Source organism: Drosophila miranda, chromosome 2 (genome assembly GCF_003369915.1).
Source record: "Drosophila miranda strain MSH22 chromosome 2, D.miranda_PacBio2.1, whole genome shotgun sequence".
In the NCBI taxonomy this organism is placed as follows: domain Eukaryota; kingdom Metazoa; phylum Arthropoda; class Insecta; order Diptera; family Drosophilidae; genus Drosophila; species Drosophila miranda.
Genome location: NC_046675.1, coordinates 24497754 through 24524290, shown reverse-complemented (window position 1 = coordinate 24524290; position 26537 = coordinate 24497754). Strand labels below are relative to the sequence as shown.

Below are 26537 nucleotides of genomic sequence, written 5' to 3'. Positions count from 1 at the left end.
TAAATTGTCCCAGAATATTCATTAAATTAAAAAAGTAACAAAAAATGTTGTGCAAGCCTATGGCGGACAGGGGCGCTCTCGAAGGTTGGTATCGGAGAAACTACGAAAGGCAAAGGAACAGGTGGGAAAGCAATTTCTTAGAGTTTCCTTATAGAAGATATTAGAGCACAAATCAAGAAAGAATACAAAAAAGTTAAGGAAAAAATATAGAAAAGCTAAGATCTAATCATTATTTATTTCAGATCTATACGAATAGTTTGAGCATAAGGAGGAATATCCTTTAGATGAAGGTAAAGTTAGGGAAATTATATATAAAATATATAATCTATCCCCAAAAGAATGTGATCAAATTAAGGTATTAAGAAATATGTACGAAAATGTAAACGATGCGATTTAAATTTATGTCTAATATATTCCAGATTCTTAGTCAATACCTTGATCTTTTCCTTATCATTATCCGATCAGTTAAATCGAAGTAAAATAAATAAATACTACACCTGTTTCTCTCTTCAAAGCTGCCTGGAAGTAGCCCCAAACTCCGCTCCTGTTCGCTTAGAGCGCGAAAATTTATTTTTAATTACGCAGCCCCAAACATGGCACAAACAGCGACCGCAAAATTCTGATGCCAATACCGATGCCGATTCCCGATTCGCGACTCAAACCAAAGCCTGGAGGAGCTCCAGGCGCAGACGCGGCTGGAGATGAGACTGGGTTTGAGGCTGGCGCTTGGAATGCTGCTGCGGCTGCTGGTGAAGCTCCTCTGGAGTCTCTGACTCTGATCTGACTCCGATGCTGACTCTATAGCCAGAGAGCAAAGCAAAATTATGACATGAACATGAACGAAGTCCACATAATGATGTTATACAATACGCCATCTTAGCGTAAACAAGGCGAAAAGCCGCGCCAGAGTCAGAGTCAGAGTTGGAGTTGGAGTTGGAGTCGGATTCAGAGTCGGAGCCAGAGACTCCACTGGTGACTGGCGCTTGTCGAGGTCTGCCTGCTGCTGCGGCTGCGGCTGCTGGTGTCTTCTGGCCCCCGGAATCCAGACCTCATTCCAATCTCTACACTGAGGACACAGGACATGTGTTGAATATTTGTTGTTGGCATGCCCTCAACACGAACGGGGGTGTATCTGTATTTGGTTTGTGTTTGGTTGGTCAGCGAATTTACATAGTACATATGTTGTATTGGGTGATATCAGTGGTATTATGGCTTAAACCTGATTAAAGTAAGTTATTAAGTATCGAAGCTTAAAGAACTATCGATAGTTGTTAGCATAGATAATCTCTGGAAATGCTTTCTAAGCGGTCATTTCCAGTAATCATCTACTTTGGTGTGAGAAATCAATGTATTAGGGTCTATCTGTGTTCGATACACTTTATATCATCTTTATAATCGAGACAGATTCCTCTCGTAAACACCTTTTTACAGTAAAGTTCCCCACAGATCCCTAGGGATAACTTTCGGTAGTAAAAATATTACCAACCTATTTCCCTATAGAGTATTCATATTTCGCTATGCATATTATACATCTTATTTCTGTTGTTCTTGCCCAGAAGCTGTTGGCGCGGCCAATGCCAAACATCGAAGAACTTTGACATGGGGACAAGTCCCAGGTCCCAGGTCCCAGTCGCAGTCGCAGTGTCGATGCTGTGAGAATTTGTATGCCATAAAAACCCGAAACACACAAATATTTGTCGAATGATTATGTGATTTATGAACTTGTAATTTTGTGCTCAAACTAAAGTTCAATGTCTAAAAAAAAGTGAGCAGCGGTCTCATAGAGGTTATTGGGGGGCCTTCTTTCCTTTAAAGGTTATGTGAGGGCCCTCTTTCCGGTGGACTGTAACCCAGTTTCACTGAAGGTTTCCGCTTTAATGACATCGAAATTGAAAGTCCCAAGAGGTAGGGCCTCTATTGGAGCACTCTTTTGTGTGTATGCCTGTGTGTGTGTGTGTATGTGCGTGGGTGGGTGGGTGGTGGGTTACAAGTTGCAACCGATTACATGCATCCGTATACGTTTTCCGTAATGCTTACATAATGCGAGGTTCTTGACTGCCATTACGCTAAATATAGCAATTACAAGCCAATTGCAATTCACAAATGCCATTGAAAATGCATTCAACAACAGCGGAGGAGGAGTTGGAGCCAAAGGTGGGGGACATAGGGTATGTAGGGGGCACACACGCACATTTCAGACCTGTACCTACATATGTGTGTGTGTGTGCAATTGGCAACAGCCGAGTAAAAACAATAATGGTATTCCTGCTGGAGATTTGGCTTTCCTTTAGATTTGTACAACTTTTGATAGGCATTTTCTATCGATTATAAACTCACCCTTAGCTCTTTGTAAGGAAAATCTATTCCACGAAATCTAAAGCAAATCCAAAATAATAGCTGGAATACCATTAATATTCTGTCCAACGCACTTTCAAGGCACTGGAGCGACCGACTTTTGTCCTCATTTCACATTCCGCCACAATGACAATGGCAACCTTCACACAGAAAATCGTTCATTAAGAAAATTATGGAGATGTAATATGAAAATAAAAGGGGGAAAGATCTACTCCCCATATGTTATATGATGTGAGGCCCTTAGACATGTTACATAGAGAATAAGACATTTAAAAAGCGATAAAAGTTAAATAAAAGAGCTCATAAATAGTGGGCGGTATTTACAGATATGGGAAAAAGTTGAGGTCAAATTATGTCAGGGTATTAACCTTAATTGTAAAGTGGATAGTTCAAGCAAACCAGTAACATTAAAAGTAAACCTCACGATGCATAAAATAGAGTAAATTCCCAAGAAAAGTATAGAAATCCTTTCCAAAGCCCATGATTATGATAGCTACCCGCTAGACTAGGATGTCCCTAAACAAATTATGGAAAATAAACTTTCAAACATGTATCTAAAATCGAATGGCTGCTCAAAAAAGGAATATCCGAATAGATGGATAACTAAGCGATAAGAACTTAGCAGCAGAAAAAACCATCTGGGATTAAAAATGTCAAAAATCCGATGTAATCGAAATTACGATGTATTCGGAAGACGAACTGGTATTCAGATGTCCTATGTCCAAAAACGGATGCGCTAAATATTTTTAGTAGAGATTTTACTGGGATGAAACATCGATTTTCTAATCCAAAACTTTAACCTTAATTCCCCTCAATTATCACTCTGTAAAGAAACCAATTCAACGAAATATTATTATCGGTTTATAGATCTTTACCGGATAGATTCCATATAATTTGTTGTGTAAATTAGTGTAAATTCCAAAAATCGTTTTAAAATCACTAACATTACGCGTACGATCTGTTAGAGCCATTCATTACCATGATATCTGGGTAAAATCATACTCGTGCACCGAACGAACACAAGCCTCAATCGGCAGGCAGTCAAAGTCTCACTCAAAATGCCACTCAAAATCTGGGAAAGAGGCACCCAGTGGAAATGAGCCACTGGAATATGGGTGGAGACACCATCCACGCCAGAGTGCGCTCTCCCTCTCTGAGGACAACTATCTCGCTCTGGCAACAACAATAAAGGCAATGGGAAAAAATCAACCACGAAAATTTATGAAACACAAAAGTGGAGGGAACCATAAAAAAAAAAGAAAGAATAAACTTAAATGGCGACGGACGACTGCGACGACGACGACTTGGCGGCAGTGATTTCAGGAGAGGAAGGTGGTGCTGCAGATGAAGAGGTTGTGGCAGATCCCCCCTCCTCTAGAGGCAGAACAAGAGTGGCAATGGCTGCGGGCACACACAGGATAATAAATAATTGCAGGAGACTGTAGCTGCCCCGCCGCTCGGCTCACTGGCAACATAATTTCTGCGGCCCAGAGGACCTGTCAATGTATCCCAAAGATGCACATGTTAAGCCCCTCAAGGGTCCTATGGATTGCACTTGGCTGTGCCAACGATCGGACCGGGCCGGTCAGTCATGTGTTGCAAAGTTAATCCCGGATAAGCAACGGATGATGAGGCAACGCCCTTCGACTTTGACACTGACAGGGAGAATAGGGAGAGGTATAGGGACGTCTTGTAAGAACAGCTGGCCAAATCCCTCATCCCTCTGGCAGTGGAGTTGATTGGAGTGGAAAATGCGGTTGCAAGGTCAAAGCGAAAGTACGCCACCCCGACGGGGCAGTGGCAGTGCTAGGCCTAGGGAAACGTGTATTGGTATGCCATTCCAGTTGCGTGATTCGTGTAATTATACACCCTGCCTTGTCTCCGAGCAGCACTCCGTTGCACGATCCATCGATTGCAACCGATCGATTGATCTGCACAGTCAGATCGTGACATTTGATGGACATTTGCCGCCGCTGCCGTTTCGCTAGAGTCAATTTTGCTGTGGGGACCACTAATCAAATAGCCTGGGAGAGCGAGAGAGGGACTAGTAGTAGAACATACATCCATCCATCCATCCATCCATCCAGCTACCCAGCTAGCCTTCAATCAACTCATTAGAATCTCTATTCCACAAACTGACAACACTACAAATTGCCATTGACGTTGCAATTGTGAAATCAGAAGCGTTTCAATGTTTAAATGAGACAATTTGTATGCCATTTAAGTGCTCACAACGCAATGTTTTTTTCGAAAAATAAAGCATAGAAAATGAAAAATAATAACCCGCTCTTTCGTCTTCACATTTGATATGGGACGCTGGGGGGGCCGGTCTGGCATACTTGCACTAACAAAAAGAGAGGATAGTTATAACAAGTTAGCAAAAAGGATATATATTTATGGCTTAACCAAAGGCCCCGGCGAGATTCGAACTCACGATCTCCTGTTTACTAGACAGGCGCTTTAACCAACTAAGCCACGGCGCCCACATATCTCTGAAAGAATGTGCTTCTTCATGAGGTCTCCACCTCTGAGGAACCCGGAACTTTTCCAATCATTTTCAGTTCAAAAATTTAATTTAGCTAATGGAAAATCATAATCAATGATTGGGAGATAATGATAACACTGAGAGCGGCGGCAGCTGGCCTGGCTGATAATTCAATTAAAACCCATGCAATGCAATCAATTTACTAAACTAGTTCAACATGAGCATTTTAATAGGATAATGATAATGGCAGTATTTTCAGGTTTTATTAGAATTTAAATATATAATTGTGATGAAATTATTTAAATAGAGATGAGATAGAAATACTTTTGGTTGGGATAAATATCTGTGGGGAGAAATATTCCATATAATCTTTTATTACGAAGTCTAATCGCTAAAAAAGCAAGTGTTTATATACTAGCAGAGAAGGACTATATTTTTGTATATTTACTATATACATATTTATATGTTTCTAGATAGGAAAGAAGTTTTTCTAGAACAACAGCAACAGAAATAAGTACAAAAACCACAGCGAAACTGGAGTCTCGCATCAATGTGTTGCGTCATGCACACGCAATGTATATTGTTTTTCCAATTCTAGATTATAAAGCATTCGCATGTGTGTCTCGGGTCGAGCATAAATCTACCGCGTGGGAGCTATGGGTCCAAGTAATTGCCGCTGTTCTACAACTAGCTTTATATTTACCCATTCAATCTTTCATCTAAAGCAAAAATCATATAACCAAACGTTATACCTAAAACTTATAAGTTTTCTTTCGAAAGTAATTCGATTTTCTAAACCAAAACTGAGTGACTTTTTGTCACCTCGTTGAGCCTTCTTCTAGATTACCATATATGTACATAGCTCATACGTGAGCTCTCAACATCAGTCATATGGCGAGTTATAGCTTCAGTTGGTTTTGTTGATTGCACATGAATTATGTATTAGTTTTATTTAATTTTGCATTGTTAAGTTCTCTGCAAGGCTATTAAAATGTCATAAAAATGCAAGAAAATCAAAAATGCACTTGCCCAAATACAGCCTGCTAATGGCTATATAGACCAAGTACAGGTAGACCTCCCTAAGAAAGCCAATCATCTTCAGGAGCTACAGCTAGAGGGTGGACATAAGCTGTAGCTTTACAGGACTCTATGGAGTGTCGTTTCCCCTTCAGCTCTAAATCAGGTTCTACTGCCAGTGGCGCATGCTCGTGTTGATTTGTCCAAGGGTAATAATTTGGATATTTGGCACAGGCTGCAATTTCTTGACGTGTTTTGCATATTATCAGCTAATTTCGAGTCCGAGATAAGCTCTTTTCTACCTGCCCCAAACCTCGTTGCCTTGCCATGAGTGTAATTTATGCCTTTGGCTCGGCTCACCTTGCCACACACACACCAATCCAGGGCAGACCCACTCTTCAGTGGCAACAATGAAATTGTTAGCTACTTCTCTTTGTGCAACAGAAAATATTTATGCAAATTGAGCTGCGCTTTGTTGCCGCTTTGGCCATATTTTATTGCATTTTCAAATATAATTGCGACTCGAGCCGGGCATGAGCATGGCCTGCACCGCACCGCACTCTGTTCTGTTCTGGTATTCCATTTTGAGCAGCTTTGCGCTGGCGATTTAATCTCGTTTAATTGCTGCGACTAAGTACGGCTTTGGGTGAGAAGTTGGCAATGCCGCAGAGAGGGGTAGATTACAGTCAGCTGCCAGGCAAATGAAATTGCATCAATGTCAAGTATGTAGAGCGGCTCTCAGGGCACACAAAAAAAAAAGGCAAACGAAGGAGCACCAATTGATGGCCCGGTGAACACCTTGCCTCTGCTGCTCTGCTGCTCCCTCCCCAAAGATTTTCCGCATTAATATTGCAATTTTATGAAAACAAAAACACCGTCAACGAGGAAGTCGCAACGTCTCAGTGTCTCCCCAAATTGCACCTGCCGCATTTAGCGCATGCCGCGCTAGTGACAAGTCATTTTGAATATTCTGGGCAAAGGATACTCGCAAGGGATATTTTACAGGACAGCCAACGAAAGGTGACTTGCTCATACGCTTTTAATTGGCCAGACTTCGAATTAGTCATCGTAGATTAAGAAATCTCCAGAAAATAATAGATAAATCATATGTTTAGTTATGAATATCGATACTGAAGGTGAGATGGTAAAACCAGACGAAATCGAATAAGTATCATCTTGAACTTTTATGAACCATATAGGCACTATTTCAATAAATTTCTCTTCGTTTTGATTTCAGGAATATATTGTTCCTTAGGGATAGGACACACAACTGTATTTGAAAGACCTATCGATGCTATTGCTTAATATATCGTTGCTAGATATCGTTGTTTTAGATAGCTAGAAGCTCTCTTCTTACCCTCTATATAGAGTAAAGAAAAGTTCGTTCAGAGAATACAAAAAGTGACAAAGGGCTATACTAATTGCAGTGTAGTATTCAGTGAATGTCCCCAAGGGTGCAACTCGGTAAAGCGGCCTAGATCATGTTGAATAGAGCGGCTCTGCTCTCGCTCCTTGGCCCAAAATTAATGACGTTATTTTCGCATTAGGAAGCAGCCATGACACGAGCAGTCATGAGCATTTTGCGTAATTGCCGTAATTATTATATTAATACTGTTTGTGTGTGTTTTTCATTTTTTGCAGGCCCCCAAACTACTAATTTATATGAAAAGGTACATATGTACATATATCGAGAACAGTACGATCTTGACAACCCTCGAGTCTCGATGGCGATGGCGATGGCAGAGGGGGCGATTAAGAACGTCAAGATACGCGTCAGTAGCAGCGCCTCAAGGTACTCGACTTCAACGTTGGGTTGCAATTTCAAAAGCGATTATGCTAATTGACCTAGTGAGGAGTCCTCCCCTTCCCTCCCCTCTCTCTCTTTGCCTGTTGGGGAAGGATATTCATACCCGTAATATCCAGCGACAGTCCACAATTTTATGCAATTAATACTGGAAATTTGGTGTACTTTTTTGCGAAGCGAACAGGAGACCACGAAAATGGATAGCCGTATATAAATTTTGAACCCTAGCGAAATTTGCATGGCAACAAAATATAGAGTACAATAAATATTTAAATTTTATTAGGCCCCTCTCTCCCCGTGGATGCCCTACCTTCAGCCATCCATCAAGAGGGAGAGCGCAGAAGAGAGCAAAAACTAAAAGAAATAAAACTTAAAAGCGTTAAATTTACGAGGTCTGGGCAAAGTGCTCGACATTTATGGCCCAAACATGGCCGGTGCCGGTGCCGGGGCCTACGATTGGTCTTGGATGCACAGGATGGTGATGGAGGGTAGTGCCAGAGTGGATGAGGAGGAGTGGAGCTTCCATTTCGCATGCGCGCGCATTTAAATTCCACTTCCGTTTTTCCCGCAAATTATTGTTTATGTATGCGAGCACCGCCACAGTGGCAATGCGGTGCAGTGAGTGGTGCTGGTGCTCCTCATAAATTCATAACTTTGTGGAAAATCATAAAAACAGAATTTATGGCTTAATTATATATGTACAGACACACACACACACACAAACACAAAGGAGTACAAGTGTGGAGAGTGGAAGCCAAATGCACAATTGGCCTCGTCTCGGGCCTTTCTTTCTCTTCATTTCACGCTGATGATTAAGTGTCCCACACAACCGCAGTGGCTCCCACACACACACACACACACCCCCGATTCACTCTAACGAGAGTCGCTAAGAAGTATGTGATTGATATTTCGACTATATGATACCCTCGAGTCCTTTGGTGCGCAGGTTTTTTGAAATGAGGCGAGCATCAATGTAGCCTGTCATGCACACGCAATATACGTTGTTTTGTAAGTTATCGGGTATTCTCTCTAGCCGTATTCGCTTGTGCGTCCGAGTCGAGCACGAGTGCAACCTGAAGCAAGGAAGTGACAACCACAGAATCTGTGGGACATACCAAATAGGCAGTCTCCGATATCTAGATGTTCCCAAAGGCATAGAGACGGCCACTCTGTTTGAAGAGAAACGCTTTGACTGGCTACAATATATACCCTCATCCACAACGAGTACCAGGTATAATAACCATTCACCGCGAGACGCGAACTTTTCGCCTGCATTTATGCTTAAATGCCCAACAATTGTTCTTAAAACGCTGCACGCGATGATGGAAAACTTCAACGATTTTCATTTTATTCTGGCCACCAGACTACTGCTCATAACTTGCAATTACGTGCTGAATTTTCTTTTGTTTCTTTTTATTGATTTATTTTTTGTTGTAGTTTCTGTGTGGTGTAGAAGCAACTAAAAATTGGGTTAAGCTGTTTTGCATTTGCATCAGGCACACACCAGAAACACACACACAAACAGCTAGATGATGATGATTCCCACGTTCTGCGGAAGATGGAATGAGGCCGGCCCCAGAAACAGGACCAGTAGCAGGACTTGGACTTGGTGCTGGACATGAAGGTACATACATATGCATATGTGGGTACACATTTACTATGCACGGCAGACAGTTTGTCTATAAAAATCGGAGCCGGGCTAAGAAAAGCGAGAAGAATTTCTTGCATAAAGCCAATTAAATTAAGAAATCTGATTCAGTGCCAACGACAACAGCAACAAGAAAATCCAACGACTGCAACGGATGAAGAAGAAACGTGAATCCCCAAAGAATCGCTCTCCCACTCGCACAGCTCTCCATCTATCTCTTTTTATATATTTATCCCTCGGTCGCACTCTCTCTCTGTCTCTGCCTCTGTCTCTGTCTCTCTCTGTCTGTCTCTGTGGAGGCTGGTCGTCCGGCAATTGGTATTTTACAACAAACAGAGCTTGCGTTCCAGCTTATTTAACATAAATCGAATGGCTACTGAAATACACCCAAGTCAATGCGGGGCTTATCTCTGACTTTGACTTCGGTTTTTTGCTGGGTTGTGCCATGCACTCAGCGAAAAAGTTGGGTAACAAAGGAAAGGTAAGGGATGAATTTGAAGAATGGACTGAGAGAGTGCCCGATGGATTGGGATTGGATCAATTGAATCGATAGACGATTCTCATTATGATCTAGGATAAGATATAGTCATATAGTATTATGTATTAAATTAGGGTTTTACCTATGAACTTTAATAGTATGGAATATAGATGGAACATATAGAAGAAAGAATCTTCTTTCAAAGTGCTTGAAAGATGGACAGCAGAAGAATTCGAAAGAAAAGGGATATCAATGCCGATAAACTTCCCTAATCTTTTCTCCCCGTGTCCCTTGGGACCTGAGCCAATTTCATTGAGTAAAGGCAAATGTAAAGACAGAGCAAACGACCTTTAGAAAAATTGCTGAGACCCCAAGAAGTTGTTTGTGTCTTTCGCAGACAAATCACGACCCGAAGACGAAAACAGACCAAGAGTTTGCAGCGCTTGGACGTCTGGCCAGTAGAGTACAACATATTTCACACCTCCTCCACTTGGAGGAGGAGAAAAAAAAACGAAAAAATGAGGAGACAGACTGACCCAACTAATAAGAGTCAGCTACAACGACAACATCAAGAGACAACAGCAGCTCCAGCTCCAGCAACAGCAACAGGAAAGGCAACAGCAGTACGTACCGTACTACCAACAAAAACCACATGGCATAATAAATAAAAGCCAAGTAGCTGCTGCTGCTGCTGCCTAAGAGTCTGGGTCTGCATCTGGGTCTGGGTCTGGCTCTGGTAGTGTCTGGTGTTTGCTGGGACCTCGGACTGGGCCTGGGCCTGGAGTCCGGAGCCGGAGTCTGTTGCTGGCCCTGTGATTTTCACAAGTTGATATCGCAAACACAAAATGTTAATGAGCAATTTCGAGATGGTGCGAAGTGATTTCATTATTTAAAGTTTTTTGCTTAGTTTTCGCCTTTTATTTCGTTGTCTTTGTCTCTGGGATTGGATGTGCTGTTGCTGCTGCTGCTGCTGGGTTGTGGTTTGCTGGGGTCTCTCTCTCTCTCTCTTTTTTGGTTAAGACTTTTATTACGGCTGCTTCATTGGGTAATGAAAGCGAAATAATTTTAATTGGGACTGCTGGCTGGCAGCACTTTTATTTTTTTGGCATTTTTTCGATCCCAAATTAATTATTTCCTGTCAAATTAGTTTTGAATTTTGGAATAAATTATTGTACGGGCTGGCTCAATCCTATGAATATGCAACATATCCACCGATCGCTTCGAGTGGTACTTCTCTCTGCTTCTGCTGGGAAATGTCACCTGTCGTGTGATGTCGAGTCGGGTTACTTCAAAACATTGTTCCGCCGCATAAATTAAGCCCAGCAACGTTGATTAATTGGGTCGCATTTGATGATTAAAACATAAATTGCAATGGATGCAGAAAACTTGGGCCATGTACACAGCCAGCACCAGGACGAGGTCCGAGCTGGCCCAGGACCAGTCTTAGGGGTTGCGCTGGCACTAAAATTACACTTAATTAAACAGCAAGGAGCCATTAGGGAACCCCTTTCGACGGAGCAAATGGATGTGCTATGGGGTTGTAATATTCAAGAAATTCTTTTATAGGGACGTAAGAATTCTCTAGACCATCATTACCGATTGGAATTAACCAGATATGTATCATCCACTGATCCAAGGACTAAAAAAGGCAGAAAAATGGGTAAGCAGCAAACGTTGTAAATATCCTGAAAATTCTGTTCACGTGAACAGTCCCAGAGCGAATTCAATCAAAAAATGTTAAAATATCTAATGATTCATTTCATTCTACTCAACAGCCGTAGTATCCATGGAAAGCTATGCATTACCAATATGATAGTGCGCGTGCCACGGGAGAACGACATTGGTTTGATCTTTGGTAAGGACATCATCTGATTCTTGACCCACTCTTCAGCTCTAAGTCCTGTCCAGACATGACGGTGGTCAACCGGCACAACGGTGAGAGGAAGCTAACATTGGATTTAATTGTGTCCTCGGATGGGCCATGTACGGTGAACACCACTAAAGGCGAAAAGGTCCAAGTGGGTCCCATCTACGGGGGTAACTTTGGGAGCTTGGAGTCTGGAAAACGTGAAACCGTCTCCCTGGTGTGGCCGACTGTGGTGCGTATATCGAAAGGCACTCATAAAATTCTCTTTAACTGTTAAACCTCTTCCCCACCAACCACCCAACAACAGTCGCTGTACAATCGTGTGGGCTATTGTCCCATCGTGATCTATGCTTTGAGTCCCTTGGGCGAGCCACACCCGGCTGCAGTCAAGCAACTGCTGCACTTTGACACTCGATTCGAGACACTGGACCCCGAAAATCGTACACTACGCAGGCGAAAGGACTTTGTTGACTGCAAGAACTGGGACAAAGAATACTTTAAGAACTGCCTGCCTGTCATCTGTGAGGAGCGCTACTTTGGTAAGCGCAGCTTCTACAACTACACCACGGAGCAGTGCGAGCCGGTGCCGAGATGCTCGAAGCCTGGCGAGTACTATGACTACTATGGTAATGAATGTGTGGATCCCAACAATGTCATAACAGACGAGGAGCTCGAGCAGATCAGGCAGGGAAAGTTTAATGATATCCTGGAATTGCGGCCACCTCCTGGGGTGAGTAAATGCCTCTAGGCTTACTGTTGGTTTACTGTCCGTGCTGTATTGAAAGATATAGATTCAGGCATGGACAAGGGGAAGATCCCCGCCCCCCTTTGTTATGCTTTTGTTGTTTAATTGTTTTTGGTAAATTTAATTGAAATGAATCAATCCTTCTAAAAACATATAACATTAACATCTTACGCGTATAAATCACGCATGGTCAGAGATCAGGATTCCCCCATCGCGAAATCATGGGTACGCCTTGGACCTGGATCATTTTTAAACGTTACGACATCTGTCATCAATAATTGGTACTAACCAACTAAAACACGAGCGCCATCTGCCTCCAACAAAATGTTTCTAGAGATAACGATAATACTTATCGAACTTCTAGAGATGACAAAAATACCTACCACCAAAGATAGTACACAAACCAAACCATTTCACCCAAGCTCGCGACGTACAAGTTGCATAATTATCACAGCATGGCCACATGGCGCCGTGGCTTAGTTGGTTAAAGCGCCTGTCTAGTAAACAGGAGATCGTGAGTTCGAATCTCGCCGGGGCCTTTGTTCAAGAAATCGGTATATTTCCATTTTGCCAACTCTTTTTCCTCTTTTTGTTAGTGCAAGTATGCCAAACCGGACCCCCAGCCAAAAGCCAAGTGCGATAAACCTATTCCAACGCCCAGACCCGCTACCTGCCCATCAAACGACGAGAAATGTTCAGTATCCACCAGACGATCTTTTGCTGATTTCAACAATTGTTTGCAAAGTCTGCACGAAAACTTTTCACCAGATGCTCCAGATTCCAAGAGAGATGAGATGTCGCCGTTTAAGCAGTTTTACTACGACTGGTACTTGCCTTTGCGAGCCGACGACGAAGAATTCAACCCGGACAGTGGCAGCGTCTCATCTGGATCTCAGCCCCTTTTGACATGGCTTGCCGAGGTGGATTCCAACGGGTTGCTGTTGGTGATTCTAAGGAGCTTTGCATTCGTAAGTTTGCATTTCCGTCCGCCTCCAAAATTAAATTTTTGCCTATCAATTCTTTCAGATCTTATTGACAGTTGTCTTTCAGGTGGCCATCACCGGTGGGGCATATTTGCTTGTGTGCTTTTTGGTTTACGGCTTCCTCGATCTGTTGGGCAAAATCAGGAAGTCCAAGACGACAACCGACCAATTGGCTAAGAAACTGAAGCCCAAAATAGACGAAGACCGCATTGAAATCATTACCTCAGAGAGTTTGATGTCGCACCGTTTATAGTTGCCTTTCTACTTTGTTCTTTTTTACTACTACTTCTACCCCACATTTGTCCATCTATTGTGGCCAATCGGTGTCAAACGTTATATGTCAATATCAATCAATCTAATAAGTTTAATTTTTAAATGTATATTTAAGAACAAGGGATATAGAAATCCATCCATACGCAGGATTTTGGAATTTTCGCTCTCTCAAATCGTATTTCTGTGCATCATTCAACTGGATTTCGTTCATGTCGTCACTCATTCACTTTCAAATAATTCGACTTTGGCGCTCAAGTTTGGGGGAACTATTTTGTGATAGGATATCCTCTCTTTGTTGAGGGATTTTTCCTCGCCACAATGTCCTTTTTAAGCTCAACAATGTCCCTACTTATGTTTAGGCAACATTCAATTGTATGGTCCAAACTTATGTGCCAATAAATCTACCCGGCAACATAGGCAACATTCTGCAACACTCTACCCTAGGTAAAAGGATATTATAGAATTACGGAAATGTTTGTCATCCCAGGCTCCAATGAAGGCAGAAACTAGTCAATCTCTGTTTTAAAGCGATTTCCACCCTGCAGGGTTTCTTCTCTTCCGTCAAATCTCTAAAAATACAGTATATAGATGGGAATCACCTTGAATACTTTCATGGACAATTCTTATAGTTATTATAAGCGCTTCAGCGCTCTCGGGTTCGTTTCACTCGCCGGTTTTCTAGCCTATTTAATAGAGGATCTCTTATTGAATATTAAACAGACTTTATTTGCAATATTCCAACACACACACTTATGTATAAAAGCACTGAATAATGTAGAACTGATATCATTCATTTAATTGATTCACATAGACGATAGCACTCTGGCGGCGTACGGGACAATGGTACCCTACACTCCGAAGATACTCTCGATTGCACGAGTCGATCGATCATGCGATGTGGCCAAGAAGAGTACCAGCTCTCGAAACAGATGGTACAATTGGGAACCACTACTCCATCGGACTGGGTGGGACTGGCCCCCTGGTCCCCCAGTCTCATCCAGTCTTTTTTGTAGTTTCATACCGTTTGCTACCTCATCTTGCAGCTGGGATAAAAGTTAATTTCGCTCCAAGATCCAAGATTCCGCAAGATCCCGGTGCTTGGGTATTGGCTCAGGGTTTCTATTAATTCTGGAACGGCTCGACTTCGCAGACAGTTGAGATTTGATTTCAAATATATTTAAAACTAGTTCCATATATGTATTTGTGTGTATATTTTTTTTTTGTATATATATTTTTTTCTTAGATCTTATATTTAAATATATAATTATTTCAGTTCATATCACTTTTTTATATGTGTTCGGTAGCCGAACACCAGAGCCGAATTAAATTTTCTTTTTTGTACTCGACATATGGTGATGATTCAGAAGGTTGTTCGACGAAAAGGCTATTCAGGGTACTACCTGTTGTTCAGTTTAACGGACCCAGGACTGAACTGGTACTAAAACTTGGTATTGATAAGTTACTTTTAATATGTATTTGATATACACCACATATAATATATCCATATAAGCTTTTTTCATGTGGTTGGGTAACCTTTTCCACAGGTTTACATATAAACGGAACCGGCTTTGAATGATTTTGAAACGGTATACATGAATACATGTCTTGTCTAAAATACATCGATTTGAGAAAAGTTCTTTATAAATTACGTTTAATCTTCATATAAAATTAATTAAATAGGGTATAAAACTGCCTATACACGCATCATGTCTTCAAATACCAGCAACATTGCGACTGTTTTTTTGTTGAACTGTTTTGTTTAAGCCTTGTTTTAGCCAAAATACAATAAAAGCAAGGACTAAAAATTAGCCAATCTTGAAGAAAAATTATTCATGAATCGTATAAAATGATGTGGGCATGGCTAAATGTTCTATATAGCTAATAATATTCGACGGAATATCAAAATTGAGGAATATGAATAATTCGTCGATATATTTTGGAAATGAGACCGTATAGTATATGAGGGTCACACTGATCAGCTGTTCATATCTCAATCGGAATAATTATTTTTATTTATTTCATTTAATTTACAAACATTACAAAAAACTAACGGAAGCATGTATTCCGAGGACGAATTACTCTTTCGCAACTTCCAGCAATTGAAGAGCTACAAATTGGACGACGAGAAGTCCTCCACAACCACGTCCAGGGAGCAGGTGAGTAATCGCGGGCAAGGCGGTTAAAAGAAAAAAAAAACAGATAAGAGCTGAATGACATGTGTGTTTGCAGCAAAAAACAGAGAGTTCGGTGGAGAAGTGCTTCGACCGGTTCGAGGAATTGCAGTCCACCCATCCACGGCTCACCCAGTTTTTCCGGCTAGAGCATCAGTATTATCTGGATGCAATGCTGCGCCGGCTTCCCTCGAACTACGAATGCCTGGACAGCAGTCGACCCTGGTGCGTCTACTGGATACTGCAGGCGGCCCAGTTACTTAGTTTCAATTTTGACGATGAAACCCTCGATAGGGTCGTACAGTTTCTCAGCAAGTAGGTTGGTTTTTTCCCCACTCTGCTTGTCTTAACAACTTCTCGCCTTCTTGCCTCTTCCTAGATGCCGGGCTCCAACGGGCGGCTTTGGCGGTGGACCAGGACAGTATGCCCATCTGGCGCCCACATATGCGGCGGTCAACAGCCTCTGCATCATTGGCACCAAGAGTGCCTATCGCGCCATCGATCGTCCGACCCTTGTCCAGTTTCTGTTCAGTGTTCGTCAACCGGATGGCTCCTTCCGGCTCCATGTAGATGGGGAGACGGATGTGCGCGGTGCGTACTGTGCCATCTCGTGCGCCAAGCTGCTGAACCTTCCCGATCTGGTGATGAAGGAACTTTTCGGCGGCACCGGCGATTGGATTGCCAAGTGCCAGACGTACGAGGGAGGATTCGGCGGTGCCCCCGAATTGGAGGCCCATGGGGGCTACACATTCTGTGGCATCGCTGGCCTGGCGCTACTGAACGAGGCACACAAGTGCAACAAAAAGGCGCTGCTCCATTGGACACTGCTACGTCAGATGAGCTACGAAGGAGGGTTCCAGGGCCGAACGAATAAACTGGTCGATGGCTGCTACTCCTTTTGGGTAGGAGCCACCATACCCATAACGCAGGCCACGCTGTCTGGAGGCGATAAGGAAATGGAGCACAGTCTATTTGATGTTGAGGCCCTGCAGGAGTACATTCTAATCTGCTGCCAGAAGCAAAACGGAGGTTTGATCGACAAGCCGGGAAAGTAAGTAATGTGAGCCCTGCTTTGCTGTACATCTCTTATCTGGAATTTATCTCGATTGCAGACCACAAGATCTCTATCATACATGCTATACCCTAAGCGGCGTCTCCATTGCCCAGCACTCGGAATCCGCCAGTTGTCCACAAGTCCTGGGCGACCCCATCAACGAACTGCTACCCACCCATCCACTATTTAACATCCCACCGAAGTCCGTGGCCGCGGCCGTTAGCCACTTTAAGAATTCCAATGACACAGATTTTGCCAGCACCTCCGATGGAAACTGTCATAGAGAGGAAGAACAGGATATTTAGGGTCTAGGGTCTATAAAAACTTTCTAAAGCTACAGATGATTCAAAATTATACATTTTACAAAAACTTTAAATTTTCTTTAATAAAATCTATTTCAAATAGTAGCGGCTTATGCTTCTTCTTCTCGATAACTGTAATCGCTGCGTACAGGAATGCATGGCAAAATGTCATCACTACTGTGAATGGATATTTATAAAATTTTAAATTAAAAACGAAAGAATTGCTCCCTTTTTATGTTCTCCAGCCACCGCCATTTGAAACGACGCACACCGGACCAGGGTATAGATCGCAGGGAGTATATTGGTCACTTGGTTGATGAATACTACACGACCACCAACGTCGGTGAGTCGTCCATTTGGTTGTTGTTTGAACTCGTATCTCATCTTCCGCTGTTTGTGTGCTTTGCAGAGGCCCTCGAGCAGGTCACTGCGAATTTGGCCAATTTTGCTTACGATCCGATCAACTGGCCGCATCTGCATGAAGCAGAGGCCTTCGATGTGTTTATAGCATCGTTAAAAGTACAAAATCAAAATCTTCAAGTGCACGGAATTGCGGCTATCTGCAACATCTGCTTGGGTATGACAAGGAAACAGTTTTCTTTACATAAGATGCATAATTTCTTTATATTGCAGATAAAGCTGCAGCCGCATTGATTAGGGAACACTTGAGCATCATCAGCGGTTTGTTTGTACGCACAGATCACCCGGAAATAGTGCTCCATAGTCTGGCGCTCTTCTATCAGCTCCTTAACGCTGGTCAAGTCGACAAAGAGCTCCTGCTGACACCCCCACTGCTCAAAGGGGTACAAGAGTGGCGGCAAAAGTCCCACGACCAACGAATTGTGAAGCTCTGTCAACTGTTGCTGGAAGACTTCGCTCGGCGCACAGAGATAATCGAGCTACAAAATGTTCCGCCAATTTTACCGGCACCTGGGCAGCCGTGCACCAGCAGCAGCCAGTCTGCAGCAGTTCCAAGTGGTTAAACGGTTCACGCAAAATGATCTGGAGCAGTTTGCCCAGTTTACGGGGGACCACAACTACATACACACCTTGGACTTGCCCGTGGAGGAGCGACGAGTGCACGGAGCCCTGCTCAATGCCGTTGTGGCAGGCATTATGGGAACGAAGCTTCCTGGACCGGGCACTGTGGTGTTGGAACAGAGCTTCAAGTTCCTAAAACCCTGTCGCATAGAAACCGACACAGTGGTGACTGTGCGACTGCTGCAATCGCGTAAAATCTCAACCGCGGAATACGATTGTCGGCAAAACGATGAAATTGTCTTTGCGGGCAATGCCAAATTGTTGACCCGTAATCACATAGATTAAGTTTTGATTTTGATTAATAAAAAGGTTGTTTTGTTTATTTTATTTATGTCTACTTCTTGGACGCACGCTTGCCCTCTCCCTTCTTGGGAGCCGCCTTGCCACGCAACTTGCGCAAACGTTTCATTTCCTCCTTGAAGTCCTGATGCTCGTCACGGAACAGGCCGTAATCACGCAGGTTTTTCATCAGCAGATGCGTCTCCACATGCCGGGGATACCAGTTCACGACATAGTCCCGTTTGTGGATGGGCTCCTCGGAGAACATGCGAACCACCTGGAAAGCATATTAAAAGACTAGTAAACACGTTGGTTGCTTAAAAAAAAACAATGTCAAACCTTCATTGACTTTTCGTTGGTGGTGCGTGCCACTTCACCGAAAATGCGATTTGAGAGGTAATTCATGCGCCGGGCATACTGCGTGCCGAGCTTAATGAGCTCCGTGTACTTGTGGGACATCTCTAACTAGTATTATCTTTGATTCAAACACAATTTTCATTAACTTATTTCTTTTTGTGTCGAAACCAAAATTGCGGTTATGTCATTAAACAAAAACAAGCCACAGCTGTTGGCTGGTGATGCCAACTCGTTGACTTTAACGAGTAGAGCTGCCAACGCGGTTGAATTTAAATTCGTCAAATCAACTTTTTATTTGTAACGATTTAAATCAAAAAATCAAATTAGAGCATGTGCCACCACACCATATCAATCAATTGGAATAATAAAATTTTAGCAACCATCTAAACGTTAATACTAAACTTTACAACTAATTTAAACCGTTTCTATGGCGCCCTTTCGCCTGCTATCTGAACCGCCTCCGCCGTCAGTCGCATCATTGCCTATAAATGAGGTCTCCTCAGAGCTTTGGACTGGCAGGACTTCTCGGGCCAGGGGCACACCGTTTAGTTGGCTCAACAAGGCATTCGTGCCCACCAGGGAAGGTTCTCTGGGCGATCCACTGTGCACAGAGATCTCGTACTGGAGCACCCGGACGGGTGTATGCGAGCGGGAGGCAGGCGAAGCATTCCCCCGCGAGTGCGGGCTGTTGTTTCGCGAGTGTTGGAAGTCCTCCAGGGGTATCTCTTCTGACCTGGAAGGAAAACAAGACCCATTCGAAGTCAATTTTTGGTTCAATCATTGGTGGTTTATTATATACCGCGGCCTGGGCATCCTTGGGCTGCTCTCACGCGATCGGTTGCCCGAGCTGCGTGGCTGAGAGTTCTCGCGCGACTGCGACGAACTGTGGCTGCCAGCACTCACACTGGGCGATCTGTCCCGATCTGAGGGGTCCGCCCTCAGAGTCGTCCCATTGGGACTGCGACGACGTGAGCGTCCAGCGCTTTCATTTCGAATGCTGTGGGAGATACCGCAAATAAGTTCCATTTCTAGTTCTGTTTACTGAAGACCTACCCCTCTATGGAGCGATTCTGGGCCATTTGTGTGCGACTAACACCAGCAGTGTTGCTGTTCCTTAAGACAGCAGCGAATCCGGGCACACGATTGGCCGTGGAGAAGATGGGGCGATGATGGCCACTTCGGGAGCTGCTCCCACTGCTGCTGCCGCTGGGCGCCGCCGTTGTGCCACCCACAGCATACACCGGCGAGTCCATTTGTCCAGGTATCTCTATAAGCTGCGCGATCTGATACATCTTCTTCTGGCGCGCCTTGCTGCGGCCCTTCGTCAGGCGCTGCTTAGCGGCCATGCAGCGGATGTGATCATCAAACAGGAACTTGGCAGAGAGCAGCGGCGTGCGGTTATGTGTCACACCTCCGCGATGGACGGTGATGTGCAGGCAGCGGGAGTCATCCTTGTCGCCCTGGACCTCGACATCCTGCAAGAAACCCACAAACTTGGCGACTCCCCAGCCCAAGAGCTTGGCATCGGGCTCAACGAGTATCAACTGCAAAGCATCGATGACCAGGAAGCGCCTCTGTTTGGTATTATCCTTGGCCACCACAGTGCAGGCAATCAGGTCGCTGTTGTCTGTAAAGATTAAAGGTTCTCAGTCAGTCAGTCATTATACCATCCAATCAATCCCTGCTATACTCACTCAGATCGAGGGTATTGTCCACCTGCACCAGCGTCACAACATTCGTCAGCGGCAGCAGTGATTCCCTCTCGTTGAGGAACTTTTGGCACGTACGACGGAGCAAAAAGTAGACACGGATCGCTCGACGTGCCTTCTCAACCTCACCGCAGGGCAGGCGGCGTGTGAAATTGATGCCAGTGAGTGGCGTGCCCGTGGGCGGCAGCAGAATAGCTGAGTCCATGCACAGAAACTCTACGTTCAGCTGGGCCTTCTTCATCTCGTTGTACTCGTCCTCGAATAGGTCCAGGAATATATCCTCAGACTTGTAGAAGTTGCGCAGGACCAGCATCGACTGATTGCGGGCACTAAATAGCAGATCCTGCTGTCCCGTCGTAATGCAACGCGCCTCATCCGAACTGGGTTTGGTGAAGGTGACCAACAGCTCCAGGGCAATCTCCACAGTAATCAAGCGTATGCGACAGGCTGAACAAAGGATTTTGGCATAAATTAAGATAAAAGAAAGATGCAGTGATATGAGCTACTTACACGGCTGGCTGGACTGTGTGATTATATTCAACAAGTGCTCAATCAGGGCTGTCTTGTAGCTGAAAGAGCCACGCGTGGATTTTGACAGAACCTGCTCGAACCATTCGTTCTTGATGCCTGTTAGAGGAGAAAATAAAATCAAGCATTAGAAAACCCACAGTGCGAACCGTAAACTAATGGATTAGTAAAGCAAATGGACAAGTTTACATACCATCTGAAGGGTTAGGACATGGTACCACAATGTGAAAGTTCAAGACACACAAAGAAGTAATTGAAATGGAGCATGAATCGGGTGATTAGAGCAGTGAAATGTTAGCCCAGACATAACAGAAAGACACAGAAAGATGATGGGGACCTCACCTCGATTGTGCGACATGGCATAGATCAGGCAGAGGGACAACAGAGCCAGATAATCGTTCTCGGTGCAGTCCAAAGCTTGCAGAACTGTGTCCAGAAACGGTTTCGCCAGCTCCCCAAAGTCCGCCTTACCAGAGCCTGAGGACTTTTGCAACAGCTCCTTCTCCTCATCGGTGATGTTGCGCAGTTTTGTCGCCGCATCCACTTCCGCTTGCGCGTCCACTTCTGTGGTGGCCGGAGAAGACGACTCCACACCACTGTCGTCGCTCAAGGCATAGCTGGAGACACTGGACTGTCCCGTGACCGTGTCCAGTGCTTGTTCGAGGCTCTCATTGGGCTCGCCAAAGCCTGGAACCACAACCTCACGATGCTCTACATACGAATTGAGAATCTCGGCAGCTCCCTCCTTGAACACACTATGATCGCCATTGAGGATGACCCAGGCCAGGGCGTGCACCAGTGGGGCATGCGAGACCACCAGGAAGACCAGCGACAGCAGAAAGAGGGCCACAATGGAACTAACGCGCGGATTGTGCATCTCCTGGATGTCAATATCGACATTACGATTCAGCACAGCCGCCAGATTCTGGGTGACGAGCGCCAGGGAGGGCGGTGGTGGTGCTGGCGTCAGGGAGAATATATACAAAGGCACAAAGAGCTTATGTAGCAGATGCTCGGTGAGCACTGCATTCAGATCTTTGATGTCAAGCAGTAGAATATCGCTCAGATAGTGCAAATGATCGAGATGCTCGGCCACCAGGTTCGACAGCTTCTGGTTTGATTGATGGCTGAAAAGAAGATAGGGGAAAGGTAAGTTCCGATGGGGAGATTGAAGCAAGGTAAGCCTCACTCTATATCTGTGCGCACGCAGGTGTCCAATTCGAGGATGTGCTTGCCAATGAACCACACCAAATTACTGAAATAAGGAGCTGCCGTTCTGAAAGATACAAATCCATTAGCCCTAACATCTAAAAGTGCTCAGAGGAATCCTCACTTGTCTCGGATAAAACGCAACATGCTGGAGTTTTGCACCTTGTAGACATTCAAGGAAATGGTCCGCACAGCAATCCTCACCATAGACTCGGGATGATTAAAGAATTTGATAGCCTCCGTATACAAAGGGAAATCATTCGTGTGCTGCAAACATAAATGAAACGATTTAATGGAGCCTTACAAGCGAAAAGAAAGCGCGGACCAAACCTCATTATAAAAGAAGTGAATGGTGTGGGTGTTTAGCTTCAAGCTGAGCGTCTTCAGGAAGAGTATATAGTAGCCCATAACATCCTCATCGGAGAAGTCAAACTTGTGCACCATAATGGAATTTACATGATTATTGCTCAGCAGATAATCTAAAGATAAATATGAGCTTTAGTCGAGGAGTCAAAAACAAAGACATTTAGGAGGCCCAACTTACACAGAGACGTCTCATTGCGTATGTTCTCGAAGAGAATGTTGAGCGTTTGCAGCAGCTGCACACATACAAAGCTCGAGCCGCCGCTCTTTTGTCGCATTATGTGCAGGAAATACGAGAGCATATTCTTCTCCAGAAAGAAGCTGCAAGAGCAAACATGAAATTAACCAAGGTTACAGCCGACAGTTTGGGGACATACTCAAACACCAGGGAGTCGTGCTGATCCCCCCAGATCAGTATCTCGGCAATGCAGCGCAGCGACTCCACCAACAGGCCACGATTGCTCTCCGACACGGTTGTGTTTTTCTCCAAAATGCTATACAGGTACTTTAGATGATCCAGGGACAGGCGATTCTTGGGTCGTCCGCCCCAGGGGCCGCCGAACCAGCTTCGACTGCGGAACATTGCTTGGCTGGCTACTGACCACTGGCTAGTGGGCGGGTGTATCGTATTGTTTAATACTCAGCTAATAGCAGTGCAGGCGCAGCATCAAAGTAGTCCGCGTCGCGTTTCTGTTCGAACTTTTCATGCAACGGTTGTAGCAGTGGCGCCACAGAGTCTGGCCATACAAATTGACTAATTACACGATTCTAATTTTGTAATTTGCAAATTGCGATTTTTCCAAAAATGTTTCTTCCTCTTCCCACACAAGTGTCAGCTGTTGCTTCATCGCTATCGTTTATCGGTTGTTGCCAGTGATGCTCCGACTGAGATATTGGTCGAAATAAAAAGTCAAAAACAATCTCGCGATTTTTTAGTTTCTTGGAAACAGTTTTATTTGCTCAATAACACGCACACATTTTAACTAGCTTGGATTCTGATTAAAATTAAAGGAATATGAACCCGTGTTGGGATCCTGGTTCATTTGGAAATTCTGTGTGGACAGGCCGAAAGGTTTTAATATCATATTGCCCAGGTCCTTTAGGTTGGCCATCATCTCGGTTTTGATCTTCTCGTTCCGCTCATTGATTATGGGCGGCAAACGTACCTGAGCCTCACGCGCTTCAGGCTGTCCGGGATCAATCTCATAGATTTTCTTATAGTCCTCCAGAGCCTCATCCGGCTTGTCATCCTGTTCGTAGAGCTTGGCGCGTCTGAAAGGGGATGGTTATGCATCTCCAAATAGAGTTTGAACTTTAGATCTGGCAGCCTCACCTCAATAGCACTCGAACGTACTCCGGCCACAGTTCAATGGCCCTTGTGCAGTCATCAATGGCTGATTTGTTGGACTCCAACTTAATTTTGGCAGCTGCTCTGTTGCCATACAGCACGGCCCGCTCCTTGCTGCTGTCCGAGGGACACACGTTAAGGCCCTCTGTGTAGATTTCGATGGCTCGCTGGGCGTTGTCGTTCTTGAACAGCTCGTTTCCCTCCAATTTGAGTTTGGCGGCCTTCTCTTTGTTTGCCGCCAGCTCCTCGACACTCAGATGCTTCTCCAGTTCGCGCAGCTCCTCGAGGCTTATTTCACCATCAGGTTGTTTCACCTCCAGGTCGCCATCGCCGCCGAAAGCAACAGTGGCGGCGGCTGCACCCTCCTCCTCGTCATCGTCCAGCTGGAGCGTGCTCTGCTTTTCAACAATCTCGTCAATGTCTTTCTCATTCAGCTGGGATTTTTTGGCCTCCTTTTCGCAGGTGGTCTCTCCGGTGAGAGCATCATGGAACTCGTCATCGCTGCTGCCCTTGTCTGCCATGCTGTTGGGATCGTGTGTCTAATAAAATTACTCGAAATTTCGTTCCTAGCAATGAATTGTGTTTTGCATGCTTTCGATAGATCTGGTAATCGATTATCAAACTGATTGATTTAGTGATGCCAATTCAGCTGATTAGTGTCATTCTGGGTTCGTTTCCAGAAAACTTTGAATATACAAGTTTAGCAATTCGATCCGTGAATTCGCATCGAGAAAAAATATAGTGCCTGTTTTATGAATAGATAGAAAGTTTTTTGCTAAAAAAAGTTGGCTCTTCCTAAAGCTTTTTGCTTCTATTTTTCTTTTTAAAAGTTGGCAGCACTCTCGTTTGAAGTCACGCTAACTGCGAATGTGAAGAGAGAGAGACGCGATATGGGCATAGAAATGACCGACATTGAGGCCTTTATTTTGAATGAATTTATCCCCGCTAAGCCGCTAGACAGCAACCTAGAGGTGGACTTTACCCTCAGGAAACAGGTAAGGATGTCCAGCGTAAATAGAGTCCTCAAACAAACGTATAATTTGCAGCCAAAGTCGAAGAAATGCGGACAGCGAAGATGCGGAGTTATTCTAAAATTCCCATTTGCCCAGGCGAGCAGCTCACTAACAGCGGCCAGCATAAAACACAGCCAGGTTCTTGTGGAAGCTGATAAGGCAACAGAAACTAAGCGTGTGGTGGAACTCACGTTGGAGTCGGACGACTTTGACTATGAGCCAGGGGACACAATCGGCGTACTGCCCAGCAATGCACCGGCAGTGGTGGAGCAATTGTTGAATCGCCTCGGATTGATCGATCAGGCAGACACCATTTGCCAAATAAAACTTGCCTTAAAGTGTGCCAAGAAGAGCGCCAAGATTCCCGCTCACATACCGGACTCGACGTGCCCACGCGAGATTTTCACCCACTGCCTGGCTCTCAATGGTGTTCTCCAGAAGCAGTTCCTTAGCGCCCTGGCGGGCTACACCAGCGACGCCAAGGAGCGCGGTTTCTTGGCCTGCCTCTCCTCCAAACAGGCGACCGCACACTACAATTCGTTGATCCTAGAGCAAGGTCTACGCTTTCCGGACATTCTCGAACTGTGTGCCTGTTGTCAGCCTCCATTGGCGTTTCTGGTGGAGCACCTGCCACGCCTACTGCCGCGTCCCTACTCGATAGCCAATAGTCCTTTGGAGAGCGGCACACAGGAGCTGCGTATCATCTATTCTGTACTGAGTCCCAAGGCTGGAGTGACGACCAGTATGCTGGAGGCAAAATGCCAGCGGCAGGAGCAACCAGCTAAGGTGTTCATCTATCCACGTCTGACCAATACATTCCGCTACACAGAGAAGGATCTATGCAGCAACCAAATACTCATTGCTGTGGGTACAGGACTGGCCCCCTTTCTCGGTTTTCTGGCCCACAAGGAGCATCATCAGAAGCAGCAACCGGCCAAGGGTCAAACCTGGCTATATGTGGGCGCCAAGACCCCGCAAGCTGTTCTCAAACGAAATAAACTGCTAGCCTGGCAACAGTCGTCAGTGCTACAGCGTCTACGTATGTGCCACTCTCGCGGGGAATCTCCCAGCTACGTGCAACAGTTGCTGGAAGAAGACGCAGAGGAGCTGGTGAAGCTGCTACTCAAACCGGATACAGTGCTCTACATTTGTGCCGATGGCGCCAAGATATCCACGTCCATAGCCAGCGGACTCTGCCTCTGCCTGCAGAAGGTTCTCCATCTGGACGAGACGGAGGCCACTCGTCAGCTGAAAGAGCTACGCGAACAGGGAAAATACCGCGAGGATCTATGGTTGTAGGGGATGGGTGGGTGGAGAACAATATGAGAAACACAAAAATAATGCTATTGCTTTGGTCGAATAAGTAAATAACGATATATTTAACAACACAAAATAAAAATTACAGTGCAGCGGACTAAACTAAATACATACAATGGTGCGAGGGGCACATCTCGGCATTGTCGGCCTCAATGATTAAAGTGGTGGGACGACAAGAACTAAATGTTTTT

General features: G+C 44.7%; 7 protein-coding genes and 2 non-coding genes across 14 annotated transcripts; 5 read left to right on the top strand and 4 right to left on the bottom strand.

The window, feature by feature from the left end:
- Positions 1 to 4764: 4764 nt before the first annotated feature.
- On the bottom strand, positions 4765 to 4838 carry Trnat-agu. Its single transcript has one exon. It is a non-coding gene; the product is annotated as a tRNA-Thr (tRNA).
- A 6521-nt stretch (positions 4839 to 11359) lies between these two features.
- LOC108154344 lies at positions 11360 to 13750 on the top strand. Of its 4 annotated transcripts, XM_017284608.2 has the most exons (6): positions 11360 to 11447; positions 11563 to 11642; positions 11696 to 11886; positions 11962 to 12384; positions 12996 to 13367; positions 13426 to 13750. In XM_017284608.2, the coding sequence occupies exons 2-6, from the start codon at positions 11597 to 11599 to the stop codon at positions 13633 to 13635; spliced, it is 1242 nt and encodes a 413-aa protein (XP_017140097.1). In that variant the 5' UTR covers positions 11360 to 11447; positions 11563 to 11596; the 3' UTR covers positions 13636 to 13750. The 4 variants fall into 4 exon arrangements, with proteins under 4 accessions (XP_017140097.1, XP_017140095.1, XP_017140098.1 ...); XM_017284606.2 differs by lacking the exon at positions 11360 to 11447 and having other exon boundaries at positions 11505 to 11642; positions 13450 to 13750; XM_017284609.2 differs by lacking the exon at positions 11360 to 11447 and having other exon boundaries at positions 11505 to 11642; positions 13439 to 13750.
- On the top strand, positions 12865 to 12938 carry Trnat-agu. Its single transcript has one exon. It is a non-coding gene; the product is annotated as a tRNA-Thr (tRNA).
- A 1870-nt stretch (positions 13751 to 15620) lies between the features above and the next one.
- LOC108155100 (protein farnesyltransferase subunit beta) lies at positions 15621 to 17287 on the top strand. Its single transcript, XM_017285728.2, has 4 exons — positions 15621 to 15811; positions 15885 to 16141; positions 16206 to 16877; positions 16939 to 17287. The coding sequence occupies exons 1-4, from the start codon at positions 15713 to 15715 to the stop codon at positions 17183 to 17185; spliced, it is 1275 nt and encodes a 424-aa protein (XP_017141217.1). The 5' UTR covers positions 15621 to 15712; the 3' UTR covers positions 17186 to 17287.
- A 27-nt stretch (positions 17288 to 17314) lies between these two features.
- LOC108155102 (armadillo repeat-containing protein 7) lies at positions 17315 to 18545 on the top strand. Of its 2 annotated transcripts, XM_017285731.2 has the most exons (4): positions 17315 to 17525; positions 17592 to 17759; positions 17816 to 18034; positions 18138 to 18545. In XM_017285731.2, the coding sequence occupies exons 1-4, from the start codon at positions 17417 to 17419 to the stop codon at positions 18506 to 18508; spliced, it is 867 nt and encodes a 288-aa protein (XP_017141220.1). In that variant the 5' UTR covers positions 17315 to 17416; the 3' UTR covers positions 18509 to 18545. The 2 variants fall into 2 exon arrangements, with proteins under 2 accessions (XP_017141220.1, XP_017141219.1); XM_017285730.2 differs by having other exon boundaries at positions 17316 to 17462; positions 17816 to 18252.
- Positions 18516 to 19064, bottom strand: LOC108155103 (28S ribosomal protein S33, mitochondrial). The gene is made up of 2 exons (XM_017285732.2): positions 18842 to 19064; positions 18516 to 18779 (listed from the first exon to the last, which is right to left on the bottom strand). Exons 1-2 carry the CDS (start codon positions 18959 to 18961, stop codon positions 18558 to 18560), a joined length of 342 nt encoding a protein of 113 aa, XP_017141221.1. The 5' UTR covers positions 18962 to 19064; the 3' UTR covers positions 18516 to 18557.
- Positions 19065 to 19127: 63 nt separating this feature from the next.
- On the bottom strand, positions 19128 to 23495 carry LOC108155097 (protein CLEC16A homolog). Of its 2 annotated transcripts, XM_017285722.2 has the most exons (12): positions 23046 to 23495; positions 22850 to 22989; positions 22636 to 22784; positions 22430 to 22572; positions 22286 to 22372; positions 21439 to 22223; positions 21290 to 21292; positions 21079 to 21195; positions 20554 to 21015; positions 19913 to 20486; positions 19659 to 19856; positions 19128 to 19592 (listed from the first exon to the last, which is right to left on the bottom strand). In XM_017285722.2, exons 1-12 carry the CDS (start codon positions 23249 to 23251, stop codon positions 19274 to 19276), a joined length of 3183 nt encoding a protein of 1060 aa, XP_017141211.1. In that variant the 5' UTR covers positions 23252 to 23495; the 3' UTR covers positions 19128 to 19273. The 2 variants fall into 2 exon arrangements, with proteins under 2 accessions (XP_017141211.1, XP_017141212.1); XM_017285723.2 differs by lacking the exon at positions 21290 to 21292.
- A 93-nt stretch (positions 23496 to 23588) lies between these two features.
- Positions 23589 to 24646, bottom strand: LOC108155101 (tetratricopeptide repeat protein 1). The gene is made up of 2 exons (XM_017285729.2): positions 24002 to 24646; positions 23589 to 23940 (listed from the first exon to the last, which is right to left on the bottom strand). The coding sequence occupies exons 1-2, from the start codon at positions 24535 to 24537 to the stop codon at positions 23652 to 23654; spliced, it is 825 nt and encodes a 274-aa protein (XP_017141218.1). The 5' UTR covers positions 24538 to 24646; the 3' UTR covers positions 23589 to 23651.
- A 204-nt stretch (positions 24647 to 24850) lies between these two features.
- Positions 24851 to 26459, top strand: LOC108155099 (methionine synthase reductase). The gene is made up of 2 exons (XM_017285727.2): positions 24851 to 25011; positions 25063 to 26459. Exons 1-2 carry the CDS (start codon positions 24907 to 24909, stop codon positions 26326 to 26328), a joined length of 1371 nt encoding a protein of 456 aa, XP_017141216.1. The 5' UTR covers positions 24851 to 24906; the 3' UTR covers positions 26329 to 26459.
- Positions 26460 to 26537: the final 78 nt, after the last annotated feature.